Source organism: Nomia melanderi, chromosome 8 (assembly GCF_051020985.1).
Source record: "Nomia melanderi isolate GNS246 chromosome 8, iyNomMela1, whole genome shotgun sequence".
Taxonomy (NCBI): Eukaryota; Metazoa; Arthropoda; class Insecta; order Hymenoptera; family Halictidae; genus Nomia; species Nomia melanderi.
In genome coordinates, this window is record NC_135006.1 from 2,789,877 (window position 1) to 2,813,469 (window position 23,593).

Here is a 23,593-nt window from a genome sequence, read left to right on the forward strand (position 1 = left end):
CCGTAGATATCGTGCGTACATATACGATGGCGACCGAATCACCCACGCAAATCGGAGCATATAGTTTCAACAAATCGATGCTTCCACCGTTCCACGATTAACCTTTTATAGTTCACTGGTTCACGTAGTACACTGTTAATATCGAAAGATCTAGCTTAGTCTCCGCAATTTCAGACATTCTCAGCTTTCTAATCTCCAAGTTAAACCTTCAATTTGATGGCAATAAAGCTCACGTTATTGGCACTAAAATAAGGTATAAACAAGTATCAAATAATAAAAATTGTTCGAAGATATAAAGTGGTTAATTCAACGTTTTTATCGTTCAGTTAACTCATTATTCTACATTGTCGAGGCAGACGTGTCCAAAGACTTTAACTTGCACTTAATGTGTATGAATTTTGATCAGTTCACGTTAGTCGGGGATGAAGAGCATATTCCAGTTATGAATATTCAACTAATATTTAATAATAAAATCCTTTAAACTATTTAATAATACAGTTTTGCACAGTTTTATGCATTTTACAGAATTTTCAAATTAAAGGTACGCCTGTAATAATAAAGTCAAACGCATTCCATAACAGTAACTTGATTTTCCATTGAAAAGGAAATTTTCAAAACCAATTTGTATTATGGCTCCATTTTTCTTTACCTTTCGCTTTGAGAAATTAACCAATTTGGCCAATGAGTGGCTCATATATCGATTTTGAATATTTTTGTGCACCAGTGCATTCAAATGTCTACAATACGAAAGAGTTGACTTCAAAAACTATCGCTTGCTTGTGTAAAACGTACAAACGATGAAAAAGAAAAGATCAATCGATCGCGTTGAAGCTGGTATCGCAATCCGCGCGATATCGCGACAGACGATCTGTATTGTTAACATGTCCGCGATTAATCTGTAACTGTATCTTATTGTTGCCATTGTAAAACATTAGCAAAATTGTCTCTCTGGTACCAGTGTGATAAGTTTTGCGTCTGTTTGACATTGCGACACGATACTAGGGAGCGTACCTAACTGGTCGTCGTTGTTAGATTCGCGATAAACCAGCATTATTTGCTTTCCGCGTTCGCGCGGTTTGACGATGTTTCGTAAATAGACCCGCACATGTTTTCCCTTCGTTAACCGGCTACCTTCATTTTTTCGTCCCAACCGAACGAACGGCAAATTTGTCAATTAGCGAGCCAACAGCGTTCTTTTTGCGTTTTGTTCTTTCGCGTGTTCTCCACCTCTCGAAAGCGTTTCTTTAGCGTACAGCCTCCATTTACGTGGTATTTCCTTTACGCAACTCTCTATTTTAACACTATTTATAATGTTATATTTGTATTGCTATTTACTATTGCCATTGCTATTATTAATTACTAATTTACTATTTTTTATTACTGTTACTATTACTATTATCGATTACTAATCACTATTTTCTATTACTATTTACTATTACTGTTACTAATTACAACACTATTTACACGGTATTCTTATACGAAACATCAATTTACATGATTCAAATTTAGTGACATCGAGTAAAATACTTCTTTTCTGAAACATCAATATTCTCATTTTTTTATTAAGCCATGTGAAACATATGTTTCCAAAACTTATACCAGCTTTTCTTCTTAATATTTTATTTCCATTTTATAATAGAAGAGTGCCAAACAGCGCGACACTCCGTAACACTGCCTAAAAGTGCCAATCTATCGGTTCGTAGAATCAGATTACGCTAACCTATTTCTTTTTCTTCCAGTAATTCAGTTTTAATTTCCTCATTACGCTTAGAAAAGGAAAAATATAACGACCCTACTATTTAAAATTATTTAATACAAAACTAAAGAAGCGTGATTCGGTTTCTCGGCTAAAATTCCAAAGACTCGTTACACTGAAATAGTTAATCCCAACAATGAATACAATGCGTCGCGTATCAATTTTTTCCAATGATACCTGTGAATCACGTATAGCCCCCATATACAGAGCACCTGCCTGGCACAAAGTTGGACAGAATTTGCCTTGTAAATCACGGTGTCCTCCTCCTTGTCCTCCTTCCGATTCTCTTCCTCCTTCTTCTCCTCATCATCCCTGCCCCCTCTCCAGGAGAGAGAGAGAGAGAGCGAATTAATTACTCGCCATTTCGTTTTGTCTTTGCTTGCAGAACGAACTACCGTCCCCATGCTTGGCAGCGCCTTTCCCGGGACCACTTTAGGTGAGTTACGTGATGGGAAGCAACGATGGAAATTTCCCTATTAAAATTTCAGGCAATAAGACTGTTTGCCTTCCATCTTGCACGCTTCACTGGGCCCTGATGCGATTCGAAGCACCCTCCACTCTCCTTCTTGGGTTTATCATCGGACGAGCGCGAAGTATATTGGGACGCATTTTAAAGAAGGGTAATCCATACCCTTTCGGATACTCTGAGCGATCCGACATGTACGGGGTGGAAACAAATGATTGTATAGGTAAACCCTGTATAACACGGTTGTTACGTTTCTAAAACATGCTGTGTTATGCGAAGGGCAAAGAAGGAAGTTAGCCTCCAGAAATTAGAAAAACATAATTACCATTTGTAGAAGAGGTTTAATAATACGTACCCAAGAAACTTTAATCTATATATAATGTAGTAGAAAGAGAACGCAAAGTTTAAAAATATACAATACTCCACGAACAAAATAAGATTTCGAATTGCATTAAATTTTAAAACTCTACAGGCAAATCCGACACAACATACACGTTCAGATGAAAAATTTCCAATGGAATATCTTGTGCGCTTGAAAGTTCTTATTTTGTTCCGCGTTGCACGGGGATCTCTCTAATTTTGAATTTTGCTCTTAGAAACTTTAAGCGTTGTACGGGAATTTCTCTAACTCTCAAACCGTGTTGGAGTGGAACTCTGTTATAGGATACCATGTTACATAAGGGTCTTTCCAATTCTCAAACGTGTTATAAAAGTGCCGTGTTTTGCGAGGGTTACCTGTATTTCCTTGTCGTAGCGTGATTGCATACCTTCGGTTTTATGGAAATTGAGCTAAAGAAACTACTGCAAAATTGCCTCTAACCTTGAAAAAAGGGGTTACAATTGTTGACTACAACTTATTCATCGTGGAGAGAAGTAGTCTCAAGGGAACTATGGGTCGAAAATGAATAGTTTTCTTTTAAATCACTGTTGAATTTTCCGGGAAAGAATAAAGGAACGCGATATCGATTGTCCGTTTCTTACACACTTTGTCCTTAAGGAGAATGGGATCGGCGTTGTTTATCGATCGAGTCATCGCACAGTGAGGTATTTGCCCGATCCGAGCGGCCAAACTTAAACAGGTTTACATCGACTTTTTACAAAAAAATATGGGAATGTGATATAATAAAGTGCAATAATAAGCAATTGTATGGCATATAACAGTAAATTTATTAATATAAATTCTATGTAACTTCATATATTTATATAAAAATTTATATATTTATATATCGTATATTACATGATGTAATATACAATAATATAATATGTAATACATAACAGTTCATCATAAATAATATATAATTGTTTAATTTATTGATTTTCTGTAAATTTTCTATATTAGTGAGCAAAATTAAAAGTTTACAAAATTTCTGTGGAAAAATTGTTAAAGTTAATAGTGATAAAAATTTAGAAGAACAGAATTTGTTTCGAAGAAGTAAACTTAATGGCCTTCGAAAGTGAAATTTAATATTTAAATTTTTATATCATAATCTCAAAATCTTACTGAATACAACTGTGCTTGAAAGAATACCGGGACACATCTTCATCTATGACAAAATCATTCCCGAAGTAGTACGTATAATTATAAAAAACATCGATGATGTATTAAGTTGCGTTTAAATGTATTTACATAAAGATTCATGGTAAAAAAGTAATGAACTATTAAAGGCATAGTATATACTCACCTGAAAAACTCTGATACCGAAGAAAAATTCGTACAACATTCCCAAAACGCATGGAAAGTGCTGCGAGGAGTCTCAACAGTAAAACTCGTAGTCGAAGAATGCCTAACCGTCGGGATAGCTCAGCACTTTTGGAGTGCTCCAAAGATAAAAGAATTATTAGGACGTTATTCCTCACGTGTTCAGCTATCTGAAACAGCAACAATTTTATAGTTTAGGTAAAATCTTTAAAATGTACTTTCGGCCGCCTAGGTCGGGCAAAACATGATCAATAACAGTGGCACAAACGTCTCACTAATCAGGAAATTACTTTGAAATGCTACTGGTACCGGGTGACACGTTGCGAATTTGTGAAAGTTAGTGCCGAACGAGCATCTCGCGTAACTATGCGGGGTAGGTCACGCAATTGGGCCGGACTATACAGGGTGTACCAGCTTTTGATGGCTAAATGTTGGTATGAAGGAGAGGGTCTTGTATGAATACAAGATACCTATCTCATTCTTTAGTATAGATAGTATCAGAGTGAGCATATAGAAGTATACAGTGTTCTACATATACAGGGTATTAATTTAAACTCGCTCTATTATTGAAAATTAAAAGAAATCACGGTTACTATTCTAAATATTCAGTATAAAAACAAATGAGCAAAATATTTTATTCCTGTTCTCTAATTCTAGGAATATTCCAAAATATATACTTCCAACTCACGAGTCTAAAGACTGTTTTCATCCTTCCATGACACATCATTTATAAGTAGAAAACATTAAAAGTTGAAATTTCTTTTCCGAAAAGTTGTTTTAAAATTAGCGTCTAGTAAACCCAATTAAATTCTTTATCGGATTATTTATCCTTTACCTCTGTAATTTTATGATTGGATTCATCGCTTTTATCATTAATAATTTTTCATTAACTTGTTATCGCAAAACCAGACATCTCAGTAAACCGGAGTTTTTGGTCGCGATCCAGTTTTCCGCGGCGAATATATACGTAAAGTATATACCACGCAGGTGACAATAAAAGGTGGGAAACTTTGTTCTTTCTAAAATCGAATTCCGAGTTCCGAAAGTGAACTTTGTCTTCGTTCACATGAAAGCCTCTGTATATCTATATTTGGCCGATAGCTTATTCACGAAATGCTTTTTACTATTCCTTCTTCTGCAGAATATTTCATACTTCAATGTATTTAGACGACTAGTGTACAGTACATAGTTTTATGAACAGGTAGTTTCTAATAATTAGTTTTTCGTATAAAAGACAGGCGAAATTGTGAAACGAAATTATTTCGTTGGAGACTTTGTTCTCGTGGAAATAGAATTTAGGTCTTTGTTGGACACCGTGAAATGATAACGGGCCAGAAAAGAATTTTCTTTTTCAATTTCAAACCTGAGAAAACTTTATTTTTTATCCTCTTCAATTAAAAATTTAACAAAATGAGTAAAGAGTAACTGGATATATCTCAAAGAATTTTTTTTCAATTGTTTCGTTAGAAATTCTAATTATAAAAGAACAAAATTGAAAAAATATACTATACATTAAACATCAAGAACTTCTAGATTTTTATTTTTATTATAAATATATCTTGCAGCATATAATATCTGTGGTTACATGACGAAACAATGATAAGTCACATTTCCTGAGAGTTCTAGTTTACATCTCAGCCGAAACAAATTGGAATCTGTATTTCCAAATAAGAAAAATATATAAAAGTAATTTCTTCTTTCTAAGAATAGAACGTAAGAATATCGAAATTGACTGTTAGCTATCGGTAAACGGGACTTCCAACTGCAATATCTTCAGATGAAAAGCACATGGCTTAAGGCGTTTCGCCTTGCAGCCACAGATACGGTCAGTTATAGAAATATAAATACACTTACTTATTTGTGAGAATTGAAAGGAAAGAAATATGTAATTCTGATATTTTATAAATATTCGTTCGTTCGTTAATCAGTATTATGCATAATAACTATTCCTTGCATCGTTTTTTGAAAACATGGATACCGCCATATTCATATAATTTTCTTATACGAATTCAACCTTAGAAATAATGCTTGAAAAACCGCTGAAAGTATGAACAGAATATTTGAGGATGATACTGCGAATGAAAGAACAGCGTTGATTCACAGAATTTCGTTTCGTTAATGTTTTTTCGCAAAATGAGCCGCGTGGTGAAACCGAAACAGTATTTACATTTATAACGATATCTTTATTCGTTCTAAACATTCAGAATATTTCAAAAAAAGAGTGTATTCATTAAAAACATGTTGGCAGAAGTGTATCGAATCGAATAGAGCATATATTCATTAAATAAACGTTTTGTAGAATATTGAATAAGGTTTCCTTTTAATATTTATATTTTATTAATATTTTAATATTTATTTTATCAACGAAACATAGTTTCTTGCGATATTTCGATGTAGTCCTTATAAAAATTGTATATTTGTTGCAATCTTTATAAAAATTTCATATTTGTTGCAATCCATACAAAAATTGTAACAACAATTTTTTTTTCGATTTCTTAACATACTGATTATAGCATCGAAGTGAAACCATTTATTTTTGAAATCATGTCAGATATTCAACGCTTTCAATATATCAATAATTCCGAAACGAGAAGACGGAAACCCGCCATTCTGCCAGGTGCGGTTGTTCTAGTAATTTACAATCACTCGCATGATTTATAAGATCGTTGAATCCCTTAAACACGAGGCAATTCAGTTTCGCCTTGTCCCCGGGACGGTTTTATCAATTCAGTTGAGGCCACACGCGTGGGCAGAAGATATCGCGTCAGTTTTCCCAAACGTGTTGACACGGTAAACCGATTAATCCATTTTTCAGTCGAATTTAATTGCCGTCCATAACCGCGGCAGTGGATAATTCAAAATAATTCAGCCACACGCTCGAATGTTTCGTCATACAATAAAATGTTAAAACTTCCAAATTTTGGACAATTTGATCTGTTTGAAAAATTTTATTTTGCAATTTTCTAAACGTGAAAGAACAACGTATCTTTCGTTTAGACTTGTTTTTCCGTTGAACCCGGAAATTCAGTGTTAACCCCAATCCCGTTGTATTTTCAATCCGTTTGTTTGGTTGTTTAGTTGCAGAGCCTCTCGAGGATGGGTTCCCGAAGAAGCGGGTCCAGCGGGAGCCGGGCGAACGCGGGCGTTCTCAAGGAACGCGCCAACATGTCGTTCATGCTGGTGGTGATGTTCTTCGCAGTGTTCGGCATGATCGTGCTTACAGAGATATTCCTGATCAACGAGAGGCGTGGCGTGGGCGTAAGTGGCACGGGAGCTCTAGGAGGTCACAGGAGCGGGCATCGATTGCCGGCTGCGCCAGATCGGCCAGATTATGGAGAACTCGGAGTGAGTACGCAATTAGGACCATCTGTATTCGTTTAATTGACCGAGTCGCTCGACGCGGATCATTGATTACGTTTAACGGGGAAACCCTTCCGTTCAATCACCTCAAACGCTGATTTTTACGTGATTCTGATGAACTTCTTCCATATGCCTTGTGTGTTATATGCAGATTGCGGATCTTTATGCAAATTTAAGCTTTTAAGAAGATAATTAGATAAATGGAACTACGATGAAAAAGAGTTTTTCTTGTAAATATTCCCTGAATACTCTATTCAATACACCCAGCTGAAACGTTCCGTGTGAACGAAATATTTTTTTGCTCATCTTGAAGGTCGATGAATTATGTTAATTTATACCATTAACACTTGGTTTACCGACATTCTTATACACCTATCTTTACCGACACGGGTCAATTTGCTCCATGAACAGAATCATACATTTTCTTTAAAAAACAACTTAAACAACTATATGATTATACAGATGTATAGATGTATAGATAAACGTCAGTACAAGTGGCAGAAAAAAATGTAAACGGTTTCTGTAATTGCCTTTACAAAGTTCGAAATGGGTCAAAATGACCCGCCGAGTAAACCTAGTGTTAAGTAAATTGCAATTAAATTGTAATTCCTTAGTTTCACCAAATTGAATAATGCTGAGAAATATATTAATCACATGTGGTTACAATTTTCACCATGGTATACATGAAATCAAAAAGACCGACATTCCACTGTATTGGGAATGCAAAGAAGGCTGGTAGTTTTCGAGTACGAGCCAAGTTGTGTGAATTTTAAGAGCATTATTGTTTTTCACTCACAAGAACCGGATTACTGTTGGAATTTCACAGTTGATAGGATTATTTACTTTAACGATCGTTATAAATAGATCACAAAGAGGATCCCAAGACAGTACCGAACTTATACTACCGACAACTGACTACTGATTCAGTCAAATATGCTACGCTTTCCTCCGAGAATAAATTAGAGGGAATCTTAAAACGATCTTCACTCAACCTTTTGTAACCTTCTTGTTGAATGTCTTGAAATTTCTAGTTGCAATATAAGTAATACAAAAAATTGTTTATTGTGCTTCGCGTCAACTAACTATTATTTGAAGTAAATTTCAAAGAGAATGCAATTATCAATCCTTTTCAAACCAAATTAAAGAGAAATCACGCGTAAATGAAGAACTATAGCTATTTTATTGTAATATTTCACATATTGATACATTATACAAAGCTCAATATTAATCATCAAACTTCATAATTTTGTTGCATCAAATTAAGTGGTGACTGTGAGTCAGCCCCTCGAGTGTAAAGGGTTAATATAATGCAAAGTTAAAGAAAAGAATATTTCTAATAAATACAGAGTGTAACGGATTAATATTTTGCGCTGAAAATTAATTCAGAGATTTGACAGTCTTGCATGTTTAATTATTTTACACAAATATGCACAGTAACTTTATTTATTAATAATTTTATACAGAGCAGTATATTTTAAAACAATCTAATATGTGTAGTGCAACAAGACTATCGATGAGTACAATAAGTTATTGGAAATTTTGTAACAGGAACAGCTCGATTAAAAGGTTAAACATTGCTCCTCGTATGAAGTAAAATGAAAATATTGAATATGGTTCATAAAGAAATGAGTAACGGATGAAACAACCTTTCCGTGGAATCGATCAGTTGATTAATTTTTCATTTCTTGTCAGGACGATGTAAGAAACATGGTTTCCAGGAAAACAGTTCTATAGTTTCTGACGAAGTTTCAAGGTAGCTATACCTAAACAATCGATTCAAAGAGTTAACATGCTATTCCGAGACAATAAAGCGTTGCCCTTTTATAGGGCCTCAAACATAACTCACACTGACTGTAATTGTAAGTAAAAACAATTACGACCTTACATGTGTCGCCAACTGTTTACCGTATCGAACTCTGACATTAAAAGTCCAACTATGTCTAGATTGCAACTTCGTGATACCCACGAGCTCGTTCGTGACATTTTAAAAGTACTTTTTACAAATATTTTACTTTTTATTTGTCTGATAAAAACATTAACCTTTCCAATTTGTTACACGAGAGTAGATACTTTTCTGATTTTTTTCTTAATTATTATTCTAGGTGTCAAAAATTACGTACGTAGAAAAAGAAAACGTTGACAACTCCATGAAAAAATGATCTATATTACAAATTTCAGTCGACATACCAGAACCTAATACTTTGCCAACTTTGCCAATTTTGCCAAAAAACGTATTACCTATCAGCAAAGAGAAAAAAGACCTTGTTTCAATTATATCTCTTGGAAAAGTATTAAATTGCTCTTTAGTTATTGAATTATTATTTCTCTGTTTCAATTTGAAAGAAGAGCATATGTTACAGCCATCTGTCCACTCGCTACAGTGAATAGTAATTTAAATTCCACCGTTATTTAAAATTTATGAAATCTAACATACTGCTATGGGATCACTTGATAGCTGAAGGAAATACACTAAAAAAAATAATAATTTTATTTCTTAATTCCTGGTGTTTTCAATTACCAATTTATCATTCGTCAGTACAGTTACAAGTAACTAATCAAAACTATAAAACTGTAAACTAAAAAGACATCAAATCATCTCTAAAACTGTAGGTCTTTCTTCTAAACACCCACTCGACTAATGAAAATTGTCATAATAGCGAAATATGCGAACTTTCGGCGATCTGTTTAACAAAAAGTCCACCGCAAACACATTCTACTTTGCATTTTTTATTTATTCATTCTGCTGTTATATACAGAACATCATTTCTACCAGAATGATGACCGCTTAATATGTATGTTACAATGGTCATTGCGTTTAAATTTTATCCGATGCGAGAAATATATTATACCGAAAGAATTACGATTTCAAAGGAGTGAATTTACACGCAATAATATATCGTCCCTGTTGAATAACTGGATTGTTCTTTACGAACCAGCGTTGTGCAAAATTTTATTCTGATAACGGATAAAGAAGACAAACAATGGTTACAATTTCATTCGGAATCATTTATTAATCGAACTACTTTTACTGGTTTTTACGTTTCGCGAAGTTTTATTGCAGTATTCTCATTCTTTTACGTATTATTGTATATAGGTTTCCATGTCGGTTGGATTCGAATGCTCATTATAGCGGTAATCTAATATTCTATCAATTAATTGTCGATAGTGACTGCTTGTTAAAATTATACGCATATTTTTCAAATAGATTAATGGCATAAATAAAGATATATTGATTCCGATAAATAGATAGAATAACTTGGTAAAATAATTCTAATCTAGATTAAACGTTCAAATCGGGCATAAGCAAATATTCTTATTTTTTAAAAATGATGCAAGTCCATTTTTTTGTTTTCTGATATTCAAGTTTATTGAAGTTTCCATTAATTGGAACATTTTCTGATAGATTCACTCAGTTTCTTGACGATATTTGAGCGTTTAAGTATATGCAGTTTCATTATAGAAATAGTTCCTTTTTCTGAGAATTAATTAGATCATCATTTTTGTCAAACTTTTTTCGTGCATTAATAATAAAATGAAAAGTTCGCATTATAATATTTGTGTATGCATTTTTCATTGTTTCAATGTCTTTTTTTTTAAATAATCTTACGCTTTAAAATTACGAAACAATTAAAATTACGTCCAACATGAGTTTCCCAGCAGATTTCGAATCTGTTTATTTTATTTTCGTTTCTTCGCTTTTCCTGTTTTTATCTCGAGCGAACAGTAGCTTTCACATTCATAATGGATGCCAAAACACGGAGCTGAATGGTTTGTTAACGTAAACGAATCGCGTTCATTAATCCGTAACCAAGTACAAAAATTACAATGCGTTCCTTAACTAGTTTTGTTACGATATGGGGTAATCAATTCGTGTCATTTTGCAACGAGCACGTGTATCTTATTACGGTTGTTTAATACTATACGCAGATAATGATAGCGTCATCAGCTATCGATAACCGCACGATACCAATGCGCTAGCAGCTTTTCAGAAATAAAAAAGATATTTTTTATCCTATTAACCCAGATCTCCAGTGAAATTGACAATTGTACTTATTATTTACGTTGTATAAATTATCAGTAATTTAGAAAAGAAACATAATTTATTTAACAATGAAAGACTTAACCTCTTGACTGTCCACGTCAAAAATGTATCATAATAAAATACTAATAATACTAACCAAAAATACTAATTATATTACACAAATATCACATAATCCTTGTTACAAATGCCACGACACGAAGAAAATTCAGATTTTCCAAGAAATATTGTTTATATTATTTTTCGGGCCCCTTTTTAGCGAATAGCGATGTTCAACAATGTTTCAATGTAAAATTAGAAAAATGTCTCTGGCAGTGAATAGGTCAAAAGAATTTCCCTAGTACCATTAACTGCAGTGTCTGACCATTGCTCGATTCTACTACTTTAAACGAGAATTGACTACAGAATAGCCTACCATACGGAGTATATCGTACCATTGTCTTTCGTTTATCAGTTCACATGATCAGTTCACGTGCTGGATTCGATTGTACTCGTCCCGATGTCCTGTCAGATACAATGATTCCACTCCTTTTTTTATTTCTCTTGTTCGACACAGTTACACCAGCAATTCCGTGAAACGACGCGCAGCGCATCCCCTTTCGCTGTGAACCCGTCATCGCTATTAACCACAGCTCCCCATCGCGCTACTCGATCTGCGAAGTTAATACGTTTATCAGCGTTGCCGTGGTAACGCGATATTGAACAAAATCAGCGAACGCACGTGACAATTGACGATTCGGGATAGCACGGACTAATCCGTAATCCGTGGACTATTGGAAAAATCGGTAGCTTCGAGGTATCCGATAAACTGCGAATGTGAAACGCAACGAAACTAGAACACTCTACTCGTACGCCCATTATCTAAATATTCTAATATCCCGACGGATTGTTTTTTAGCGACAGATGCCTCATCCAGTTGCACATATGTATGTAGTGTTCAGATATTGATTTGACGTTTCTTGTATTCGCGTGGTTAACACGTTCCATGACACCATAAATTTTAGTTATATTTTGCTTATAAAGTATATCGATGTTTTAACCGTTTGAGTGCCACGGATTTTTGCTGAAACCCGATCGAGAAGTGGCAAGCAACGCAATTGTGCTCCTTTCGTTTCAATTTATAAACTGAATTACGCTTTTCTATGTTTACACAAAAAATTCTAAATAGTGCGAACATTTCGTTTCTTCATTTCCAAGCTGGTAATGACAGAAATGAAAATAAATAATTAGAAAGAAAGTAAATAAATAAATTTAATTTGATTCTACGAATCGATAGGCTGGTACTTTTAGGCAGTGTAACGGAAAAACGCGATCACGCCGCTTGGCATTCAAACGGTTAAATAATATATATTAAGTTATGTTTTAGTTTTTGGTAATTTTTATATATTTTGATATCGTTTCTTTACGTATCTTTTCTTGCAAAAATGATACCATGTACCATACACGGTACTACGCGACTCTTTGAAACAAATAACATCAAACTATTTGGTACGTTTTCATTTTGCTTTCAAAACTCCAGGTTCATCATGACACATTCTCTAGCCCAAGTTCGTGTAACTTCACCCCTAGGAATAACAAACTACGATACCACAGTTTGGCCATATTTCAGTAACATTTTACATATAGTGGAATTACAGCATATCTATTACATATCATAACATGCACGTATATACTAACAATAATACCTACAACAGTAAAAGATAAAATATTGTAGATACTTATTAGAATGAAATTGAGATCTCTAAAATCATATCCGTCTCGACATAGTACAACAAAGCTCCAATACAGGAAACCTCAATTATCCTCCATAATACACCGGTATAACCAAAACGAATCGCGGCCAAGGGACAAAGTAAAAGGACAGAATAAGAGCTTGCAAAACCAGAGGTCAGAGAGCTAGGGGACCGATCTCTTTCCCAAGCGAGGCGGAAACTATTTTAATCTCCGCCGTAAAGTTGCTAGTCATCGCGAATAAAAGATAACAGATTATGACCTAAAATCGTGCCTAAATCGGGCCGAGGAGAGGTCCGGTACCCTCCGGGAAATTAAAGTGATCATACCTCTGACCATCTTGCAACTTTCTTTCTCTTTTTCTTCTTCTTCTTCTTCTTCCTCTTCTTCCTCTTCTTCTTCTTCTTCTGTCTCTTTCTATTTTCTACCAGTCCCATTCCTTCAGTTACTTCAGCCCTCGATAAGAAGCAAGGAGATAGAGCTCACGTTCGACGAATTAATCGTTTGCTAGCTGCGAGTCTTCAGGCATCCTCAAACGTTCCCCATCCCGGGCAACGATAGAAAGACTTTGGAAGTAACTGGCTAGGCTTCAACTTTCTACTCGTCGCGACGAGTCGCTTGCTCTTTGTCCGCGTAAAGGCGCGAGAAAAGTGGTAACGGGAAACTTTGCCATCCCGGCTCATCGATCCCCGCCCACTATTCGCCGTTTTCCGCCGGTCGCCTATTCTTACTGCTCGCTAGCCGGCTACCGGTATCCTCTTTACTGCTGGACAATGATAGGCGGCAAAAGTACGGTATACTTTCAGCATTCCGCGTTGTTCCGATACTCAAGATTACTGCCAAAGAAACGGATCGGTTCGATTGTTTTCTCTTCTTAGGTTGTATTCGCTGGATAGCTTAGTTCGATCGTTCCAAGGAATTGTTTTGCTGTTTGTTGAACTGCTGTTAGTAGGTTTGGGTAGTCTAGCTAATGGCAGTTCACTGTTGTAGCCGTAGTTTGTTGGACTGTTGACCCCTTAAAAGCGATGTTTGTGTTGAGTTTTATCGTCCACGGCGATCAGGGATTGAAAAGGTTTTGAAAATATCTGTTTGAAACTGTTATACGTCGGTTCGGATTGAAACTGTTATGGAAAAGCGAAATAAAGTGGTAACTGGTATTAGGTATATCGATTTTGAGCTGTATTGGTTTCCGTTCTTTGGAACCGATATTGTATTGGTTCTCTAGGGTAAGTTGGGGATGGTCCACTGTTTTTGACAGGACTGTTATATGAATATTGTTAATATGTAACGAAACAAGATATATTTATGAAAGTAATTACATAAGAATATTTATGTAAGCATCTGTGCCAGATTCAATGTACCGTTAACATGTTCAGTGCCACATGTATCACATATGGTACACGCTAATTTTTATAAGAAAATATTTTTAAGGGATTAAGATTAAGAATAGCAGTATACGTTAAAAAACACCGAAAACATCAAAATATATAAAAATCAACAAAAGCTTGACTATAATTTAATGTTTATTTAAAAAATCAATACAGTTCATAAGCTAAATATGACCGAAATTTCCGTGGCACTGAACGTGTCAAGAACAATTGAAATATTTAACAGTCTAAATAAAATTGGGCCATTTCACCGGAAATTACTCTGTTATCTGTCGATTCTGCATTTTGCTTTTGCATTGATTTGGTTCTCTGAATAAACTGGAATTAATATGTAATATTTGAAAATGTAATCTTTCAGTTGAAATGGCGTTTTAAAATCTCTTATTCGCCCCTCTTCCGTCCAAAAAATGTTTGAAAAACCGAGATCAGAAAATAAATTGGTCTCAAGATGACTTCCGCTATGAAAAGGAAGTGTTGCTCAGCAGGAAATGGCTTTTCCTGGCCTGACACACATCATTCTGTTCGCGTGTAACGCAAACTTGCTGAAAATTAACGAGAATTGTACGTGATAGACATTACACGTGTAAATAAGCAAGATGTCTTATGTTAGGACTTTTGAGACATATCTACGGAAAATTATTACACCACGTTAGTGTGGTATAGTAGACTTCGATTATACCCATGCTTTATTTTAAAACCTGCACTACTTTCGTTTGTTTTTCCATGAAGCCAGCTTACATCTCACACTGTAAGAGCACGAATTATAAATACTAGATCACTGGTGATCCTACAGAAGACTTTGATTTCACGTGAAAAGACAAATGGAAAACATAGAATACACTTGTTTTATTTAAGACCTCATTTTCTAAAAATTTGGCTTTCACTAACATTTGGTTAACTCGCGAATGGACTGCAATGATTTATACCAACTTACTATTTTAAACATGAGTTTACTAGAAAAAACGTAGGTGAGATTTTATTTCGATTATTAACCCATTGTCTTATGGTTTCGTTCAGAACTATGCTTGATGAAGCTACTTTACCGTTAATTGTTTATTATAAAAAGAAAAAAAATTGATATATTACACTTATTCTATATCTAAGTTTACTCTGAAGATTAACGATTGGCAATAGAAAAGTAATATTTAATTTGTATTCAAAACAGGTAAAAACATTTAGATTCGTTAAATTCTGTTTAAAATTTTCGTCACGAGTATGACGCGATATCATGGATTAAAGAATTAAGAGTTTTATCTCACTCATAAAAATATACCTACAATAATAAATTTCATTAATTTCATTAATTTTGCTGCAATTTACGCAACAGAGGATATTATACGCGTAAACTTCATTAATAATATTCTCATAATTAAGTGCGAACGGCGAAGTCAACAGGAAATTATTCTACGTATAAAAATAAGCGAAAAAGAAGAATAACATTTTTTCATTTGAAGCCCCGTGTTCGAAAAACGTCGAACAGAATTGTGTTCTGTCAGTAGTTAGCCAAACACAGACGTGTTCCATAAGTTTTTTAATTGAATTTTCTCGAAAACAAGGCATCGAACTGAAAAATTTTACCGTACACTTTTTACATACTTTTTTGTGTTGTTCATACGTCAATCGCATCACTCGTATTCGATCCAGTTATTTAAATTTGTTTCAAAACAGGATTCCGAATTAAAAAAATTTCCTCCACGATTTAAATCAATTCCTTTAAGTAGTCGTTAAGGACGTTCACAAAACATTTTCTAATTCCAATTGTCGTATTCTTAGCAGTCGAGGTAAAAATTTTAATCTCATCAATATGCAATTTGTAGAGTTGTTATTTTTATTATGACCCGTGAAATGTCAGAAGTTGAGAATTATAAGTTATATTATCAATCGTGTTAAATGTTGAACTGCAAATGCTTAATACTGCATTTTTTTATTTTATCATTCCCTTATATGATGTAAAAAGACGTTGATTGGAATTTAATATTTAAATTTAAATTTAATTATTGAATTTTAAGTTTGATAAGTAATAATTCATTTTATTGTACAAAGCTGTAACAATCACTTTAAATTAATTATTAAAATAACTTTTATAAAATTTAATATTGATTAATTAAATGCATAAAGGTATATTGTGTTTATAACGATTTTCTCACACTGTTAACAGTTGTCGGGTGCACCGAACACTTTGAACACATTATCGAAAATAGATTTGTTTACGAAACAGCGGTGTATTTGGCAGATATTAAATTACCATCGCTGATTAAAATAAACTTTCCACACACTGTTTTACGTTCATCAGTCTATACAGTAAAACTTTATTTGTATGAATCTATCGGAGAACAAACTGTTCATATAATTTTATTGGTCGTTTATATAATAGGAGTCCATTGATTTTCTCCACTACACGGAACTTCTCAAATAACCAGAGTTAATGTTTAAATAAGTGAATTCAGTGATACGTGTAGCTCGTTCTTCTGATTAAAATAAAATTTCGAATTTCATGAATTTTTAAACGACTTGTAAGAAGAACAATTTACTAATCATGACTTTGGGAATCGTTTATGAAAACAGTAATTCAGTAAAGTTTTAAAAAATAATGTTTTATTTATTTAAATAACAGAGACAACAAAAATAAATATTTATTATTATATATATTATTGTTATTTATTTCCATTTTAAAACTTTGTTAATGAATCTTCACATTTGTCAAATATTATATATACTATACATGATTTTAATTTTGAAAATGATCTAATTACAAGTCATTTTAAGCATCAAAAATCATATTTCCTTATAAGTTACACAGAACATTACGCAGTCATAATAAATTCTCATTTTTCAAGGCTAAACAAACATCAAGGCTAGACAAACATTAAAAATATACAACTTAGTATACTTTCAAAATTAACGGCACAAAGATAATTGTATTTTTCCAACTGTACTCTAGTGGTACTGATTTTCGTTCGTAGCATATGCTCATGCATGTAATCGGAATAACTCTCAGCACCGTTCAGATAACAGAAGCTTGTAATTACTACTTACCTGCTTAATGGAACAGTAAGTGAACTGTAACCGACTAATCGCTTAATCTCATATTTATGAAAATATCGTTTAAATAAACGGAGTTGTACTGTTCACATTAATTTGTTCGCCCAAAATTGTAAACGATATAACTGTTTAGTATCACCTCGCTTCTAGTTAGGTAAATGTAAATTTATCTCAATACTCTGCACGTGTTATTCGATAATAATCCATACAGGGTGTGTCCAAATATGTCAAGGGACATGGAATGATTCCTTACGACAAAATAAGACAAAAATTTAGAATAAAATTGGTATGTTCGACGCTTATTTGCTGCAAAATTAGTAGCTCTTCAGAATCAAATATTCGGTTTCACTAAAAACATTTTCCAAGTTTTCGTTAATTAAGAAAACTGGATACACGCTATTACCTTGTAAATCAAACGACGAAGGAACTCTTTAAACAGTAACTCGTTAAAATGTAAAATTGATAGATCCAATACTTTTATAATCACGCGAACCATCGAATAACATTTTGATTTGTGGATTATAGAAATTGTATTTTTGAATAAATCCAACTGCAAAAATTCATGAAGCTTAACGAAAGTGTAGCAAGAACATATACAAAGTTTCAACTAAAAAACATTCATACCTTCTTCTAAAAATACACGCTAAAGCATTCATATTTTTCGTCGAAAGAAATGAGATTCCACACTTAACATATCATTCCTCCGCACTCTGTATAACAAACGTTCGAAGGTTTAAACGGTCGGTCCTTCGAGAAATTAGACACGCATTCTCGGGTAAAATGAAATATTTCCAAGAAGCGTTTAATTAAAATTTCTGGGTCTTACGCGCACGTTTTCACTTCAAATTATTTCCCTTAATGAAAATGTACTAGTAAATGTGGACTATAACTTCAAAGAGTTTTAAAACTATTCCCGGGGTCCTTAATTAGGATACCAGTTAAATAAGGAGAGGACCTCCATCGCGCTAATAACGAAACCGAGGGGCGGGGGGAAAAAAAAAACGTTGGGAATGCAAATTCTTCGTATATTTCTGTGGCCTGGGCACGAGCAACGGGAACTAGCGAAAATTCGCAACGGACAAAACTCCGGCCGATAATGTTTCAACTTCTCGTTGCTATCACTTCCGTCAAGATCGAATAAAGGAGATATGCAACCGCGAAAGTTTAAAGAGAATGGATAATTTGAACATTTCTTTTTTCATGCGCAGAAATGGAAAAGGAATTATTGTACGATTTTTATAATGTGTTAATATTCCTTATAAATAAATTTCACTTTGAAGGGATAAAACCATCCTTTGAAAAAATGCTTTTTCCTTCTCGTAGATTATCTTGAAAATGGTAAGGGGTAGCGGAGAAAAGGTTTAAACGGAAAATACATTGTTCTTTCACGTCTATAATATTGCAAAATAGAATTTTTCAAAAAGTTCAAATTCTTCAAAATTCTAAATTTGAATTCTGAAAGAATTAACGTATTTTTCGTTTAAGCCTTTGTTCACTATCTCTTGCCGTTTTCAAGATAATCCACGGAAAGGGAAAAGCATTTCTTCAAGGGCTGCTTTCACCTCTTCAAACTGAAATTCGACACGAAAAAAATTGCAATTGAGCTTGACTTACTCTACTTATACACAAAGTTACACAATCTCTTGAATTTCCGTGTTCGATACCTTTCTTTGTTATTAGTATTCTAAACATGAAAGTTTCGTCTCGACAAAGTGTCGATGTTCATCCGTAAAGGGTTAAATAACCGTGACGCGACATTCAAATATCGGGCCGTCGTTCTGGCGACTTATTACGCTCGTCGATTTCGTTTTTATCGGGGAAAGAGCGCAGCCGAGCGGATTTTCCGCGTAATCTCGCAAGTCCGTGGCTTCAAAGCCTCGGAAAACGGGACAATGCGAGTCCTGGGAAACATCCGACGTCGGAACAAAAACACATATCGCTAATTGATGGACATTTTTTTGAGGCGGACTGTCGCGGACAGAACGCGCGCGCATTCTGAATAAATTGTACAACAGTATCCGCTTTTTCGACCGTTTTTCATTTACGTCCGCCTTTTTAATTACCAGCCCGCAAATAAATCGCGCGCGGAGGTTTTATTGCGGCTGGTAATAAACGGAACGATACACGCTGTTTCGCCTTTAACTTACCGAGCCTTATCGAATACGTCCTCGAGCTCTTTTACTGCGGTTCATGATTCGTCGTACGTTCCCCGTGAACTCGCTTGCTGGAGAATAATAGCCGACGCATAGTTGGGTATTTGCTCAGTCTGAGCGACCAAAATTAAAGACAGGTTTATATCCACTTGTAAAATAATATCGAGAATGTAATATAATAATGTACAATAATATGCAACTATATGGAATATAACAATAAATTTATTAATATAAATTATATATAATTTCATATAAATATATAAAAAAATATATATTAAAAATATATATATTTATATATCATATATTACATTATACATGATGTAATATATAACAATATAGTATATAGTATATAATAATACGTTATAAATAATACATAATTATTTAATTTACAGATTTTCAGTAAATTTTCTACACGAGTGAATAACATTAAAGAATTACAATATTTCTGTTGAAAAATTACTGAAGTTGTAAGTCGTATAAATTTATAAGAAACAAATTTATGCCGACGCGGTAGACAAATCGCTCTAGAACGAAAAGGCGGACATACGCGGAGGATTTTATTTTTAAAGAGCTAACGAATTATTAAAGGTAGTGTTTAATTTTCACAAATTTTCCAAAACATATAGAAATTGTTGCGAGAAATTTTAAGAGTAAAACGTGTGGTCAAAAAATGCCTAACTTTCGGGGTAGCTCAGCATTTTTCCAGTGCTCCAAGAAGAACAAAATTTCTAGAATATTGTTTCTCGCATATTCTGTTATCTCAAACAACAATAATTTTTCAATTTAAATAAAATTTTGAACCCTTTGCGAACGAAGATACTTTGAAATGTACAAAGTCTTCAACAGATGAAATTAAATTACATATCAATTACTTAATTAATAAGAAAACAGGAAACTACGTGTTACTCTCTTGCTGTTTTACTAATCAAATCATTTATTCGCGACTTAATCTTCCAAATATGAACATCTGATCTCGCAGGAATGACGATATTCGTCCGCAAAGGGTTAAAATGGACTTTTGACCGATCTGGTCGGACGAATACCCGAGTGTGCGACGTTGCGAATAATTAGAAAACGTTTCTTATATCGAATGTAGCTATCAACCATTTGCCTTATGAATTCCTTTCCAAAATTTAACCCATTGAGGACGAATGTCGACATTTTGTCGGGATCAAACTTTCATCGAGGCCCACCATTTTGTATCCTGTAGTTCGTTATCTCAGGCTCCCATCGCTGCAATCCATGTTTTTGCCATCCAGGATATTTTCACCGAATGGATACATTAAATGTTCGCCATCCCTAACAGGGATGTAGCGTAATGATACAGGAAAATACGAAGGTTTAGGACATGACTTAGACGCGACTCTCAGTTCCAGAACGAATTGAAAAAGCACGCAATATCTACTACGACACCAGAGTCCCATAACCGCAATGTATATGACAAAATAATTGATTAGCGAAGAGAGTCGAGTCCGAAACGCGGTTGAAGTGTGGCGGAAACTTGGCGTCAATCAGAATCACGGTCTGCCGGGGACAGGGATTATCGAACAGTTCTGTTTCGCTCCCACAGGCTGAAGATTATATTGGGTTGAAGGGCAGCTTCGACGATCATATCGGATTATTGGTGCACGGGGAGGACGGAGGGCAGAAGACCGCGATACAACTGGACCCGAGAGGTTTGCCGAGCTTGCCGCAGAACTTGGAAGCCCGTTTGCCGCAACCTGATCAGAGCTTGAGGATCACGGACGCCGAATGGTTGCCGGTCACGAAAACCAGGTGTGCCCTATCGTCGATAAACAACGCCGCGAAATGTTCCCGGGCCGATTACGGCCCGACCTTGACCGATATCGTCCATTCAATCCCATCGATCTGGTCGAATTTTAACTGGAACGCGTTCTTCTCTGATTCCCCCGCAGATTCAAATTCTTCGTGTACTCGGCGTACTTCGACGACAGGGTGGGCGGCGCGGGCACGCCGGCAGGCAAAAAGCAGGGCATGGTACGCATAATAAGCGCCACCAAGACCAGAGGACCGGAGCCCGTTTGGTGTAGATTTTGGTATCGGACGGAGAACGGGGGGAACGTGACCGCTTCCGTGACGGTGGCTGCTAAAGTGAAGGTGCGTCAACCGAGCGAACGAGGTTACGAACTTCAGCCCCGCGAGAAAAAAGAAAGAACGGGGAATGAAAGGAAAAAAAGAAAACCGACGGTAACAAGTTCCGCCGTAACGAACCTCGGCCACGATATAAGTTGACCTTTTGCTGGATTTATTTTTTTTCCTTGTTTCCTTTTTTCCCCCGACGCTTCGAACAAGTTCAGTCTCGTGCGCCGAGCAAATTAAGGGCAAGCATTTTCTCCATGGTAGCCGCGCGCGCCAAATATTTATTTCGCGGCGAACACCCGCGAGAACCATCGGTTTCGCTGATTTTTTGGTATCTCGAGAGCATTGTTGCGAAGAACTTTGTGAAGGTTTTAATTAAAGGTTGTGCTTGATTAGGAGGTTATTGCTAAGGAGTGTTTGTTCGATGGTACAGTATTTTGTGGAAACTATTTTCGCAATAGAGTGTATTTACTAGAACTTTGTTTTTAAATAAATGGATAAATTTAATGGGACAGTTGAAACATGTCTTTCTTATAGTCAAAATAATAGTCAAACTTTCTTATACAAGTATTGAAGAATGTTTGTGTATCATTCCTTGAAAGATGAATTTTGATAGTTTTTGACGTTTCAGGTAATAAATCCCTAGCTAAAACCTTCGCACTACTTAGGAGAATACTCTTGAACATATGAAAAAATTGACGAATGAGGATGTGGTTCCCATTTGGTAGATACAGGGTGCTCATTATTATTTCCAGAACCACTTGTTATTTAAGAAATGTGTCAAATGCAATTTTTCGAAGATAACCTTTGGAAAATATTGTAAGAAAAATTATATGATTACACTTGAAAAAATTCTAGTGACTTATCTTCCACGCGCATCCACGTGGACACAAAGTATTCCAAATTATTGCTGAACTCTGAAACTCTGAAAACAGAAAAAAATCGCATTTGAGACATTCTTGAAATAACGAATAGTTCCGGAGATAATTATATTAACAGACGAACATAGGACAGCCGAAGTAAATTAAAATGTAATTCCCGCTTCCGTTGCACAAATTTGTAATCATGGTTATCTCGTTCGCACAGGTGATCAGAGAGAATTGGAACTTGAAGTACAGCGCCTGTTTCGTGATTTGCCCGTTACCGAAGGAGTCGCCGGCGACCGATAGAGTACCGGAAACGGTGAGCGTTGTGGCGAGGTTGAAAGCAGCCCCAACCAACCGTATCCTTGTGCAAAATCGACCGGAAAGCAGGACGGACGACAAGGAATTGTTGGCCGTTTGCGTGAAACCTTTGCACTACGACTACAACAGGGTATGTGGGATTGTCAAGGCCTCTCGACGACGAACGTCGAAACTTGCTCGAATTGTCATGGTCGTTCTCGTCTTTCTTTTTGTTCCTTGTGGGCGATGATGTTGCAGGTGCTGCAACTTGTGGAATTCATCGAGTTGCACGGGCTGCTTGGCGCCACGCACGTGACCCTTTACAACGACACGGTCGGCGCAGAAGCCGGATGCGCTCTCAAGTACTACGAAGCGAAAGGTCTCGTGACCGTGCTACCTTGGCACCATTTGGACATGATTTCACAGCACGAGATCCGCACGGAAGGGCTGTTTGCCGCCCTCAACGATTGCCTTTACCGATCGATGTACAAATACGAGTACGTGGCGTTGGTGGACCTCGACGAGTTCATTATACCGAGGCACAACGACACGATCATTGATCTCATAAGGTGAGGGGTTTTCCGATGACAACATAGATGGATTTTATGGATAGAAACAGTTTTTGGAATTGTCATCTAATTGGAAAATCAATTCGTAAAGCTATAAATGTGATGATTTATTAGGACTTAGAGGTTT

General features: G+C 35.4%; 2 protein-coding genes across 15 annotated transcripts in view; one reads left to right on the top strand and one right to left on the bottom strand.

Annotated features, from left to right (window-relative positions):
- LOC116426581 (uncharacterized) overlaps positions 1-23,593 on the top strand; it is a 57,317-nt gene that overhangs the window by 30,667 nt on the left and 3,057 nt on the right. For 3 of the 13 annotated variants that reach the window (XR_012999289.1, XR_012999293.1, XR_012999291.1), the window contains exons 9-10: positions 2,142-2,192; positions 2,245-2,603. Coding sequence is in view for 3 of the 13 variants with exons in the window: in XM_076370386.1 (XP_076226501.1) it covers positions 7,000-7,266; positions 21,205-21,410; positions 21,551-21,752; positions 22,821-23,048; positions 23,156-23,466 (1,214 nt within the window). In the remaining 10 variants the exon portion in view is untranslated. Of the gene's footprint in view, positions 1-2,141; positions 2,193-2,244; positions 2,604-6,999; positions 7,267-21,204; positions 21,411-21,550; positions 21,753-22,820; positions 23,049-23,155; positions 23,467-23,593 lie in introns of those variants that run through there. The other 10 variants (XR_012999295.1, XR_012999294.1, XR_012999296.1 and 7 more) reach the window with 5 other exon arrangements.
- LOC116426586 (uncharacterized) lies at positions 3,570-13,737 on the bottom strand. Of its 2 annotated transcripts, XR_012999299.1 has the most exons (4): positions 13,381-13,737; positions 11,755-11,973; positions 3,905-4,091; positions 3,570-3,766 (listed from the first exon to the last, which is right to left on the bottom strand). XR_012999299.1 is itself a non-coding variant. In XM_076370387.1 (3 exons), the coding sequence occupies exons 1-3, from the start codon at positions 13,486-13,488 to the stop codon at positions 3,720-3,722; spliced, it is 342 nt and encodes a 113-aa protein (XP_076226502.1). In that variant the 5' UTR covers positions 13,489-13,737; the 3' UTR covers positions 3,570-3,719. The 2 variants fall into 2 exon arrangements, 1 of the variants encoding a protein (XP_076226502.1); XM_076370387.1 differs by lacking the exon at positions 11,755-11,973.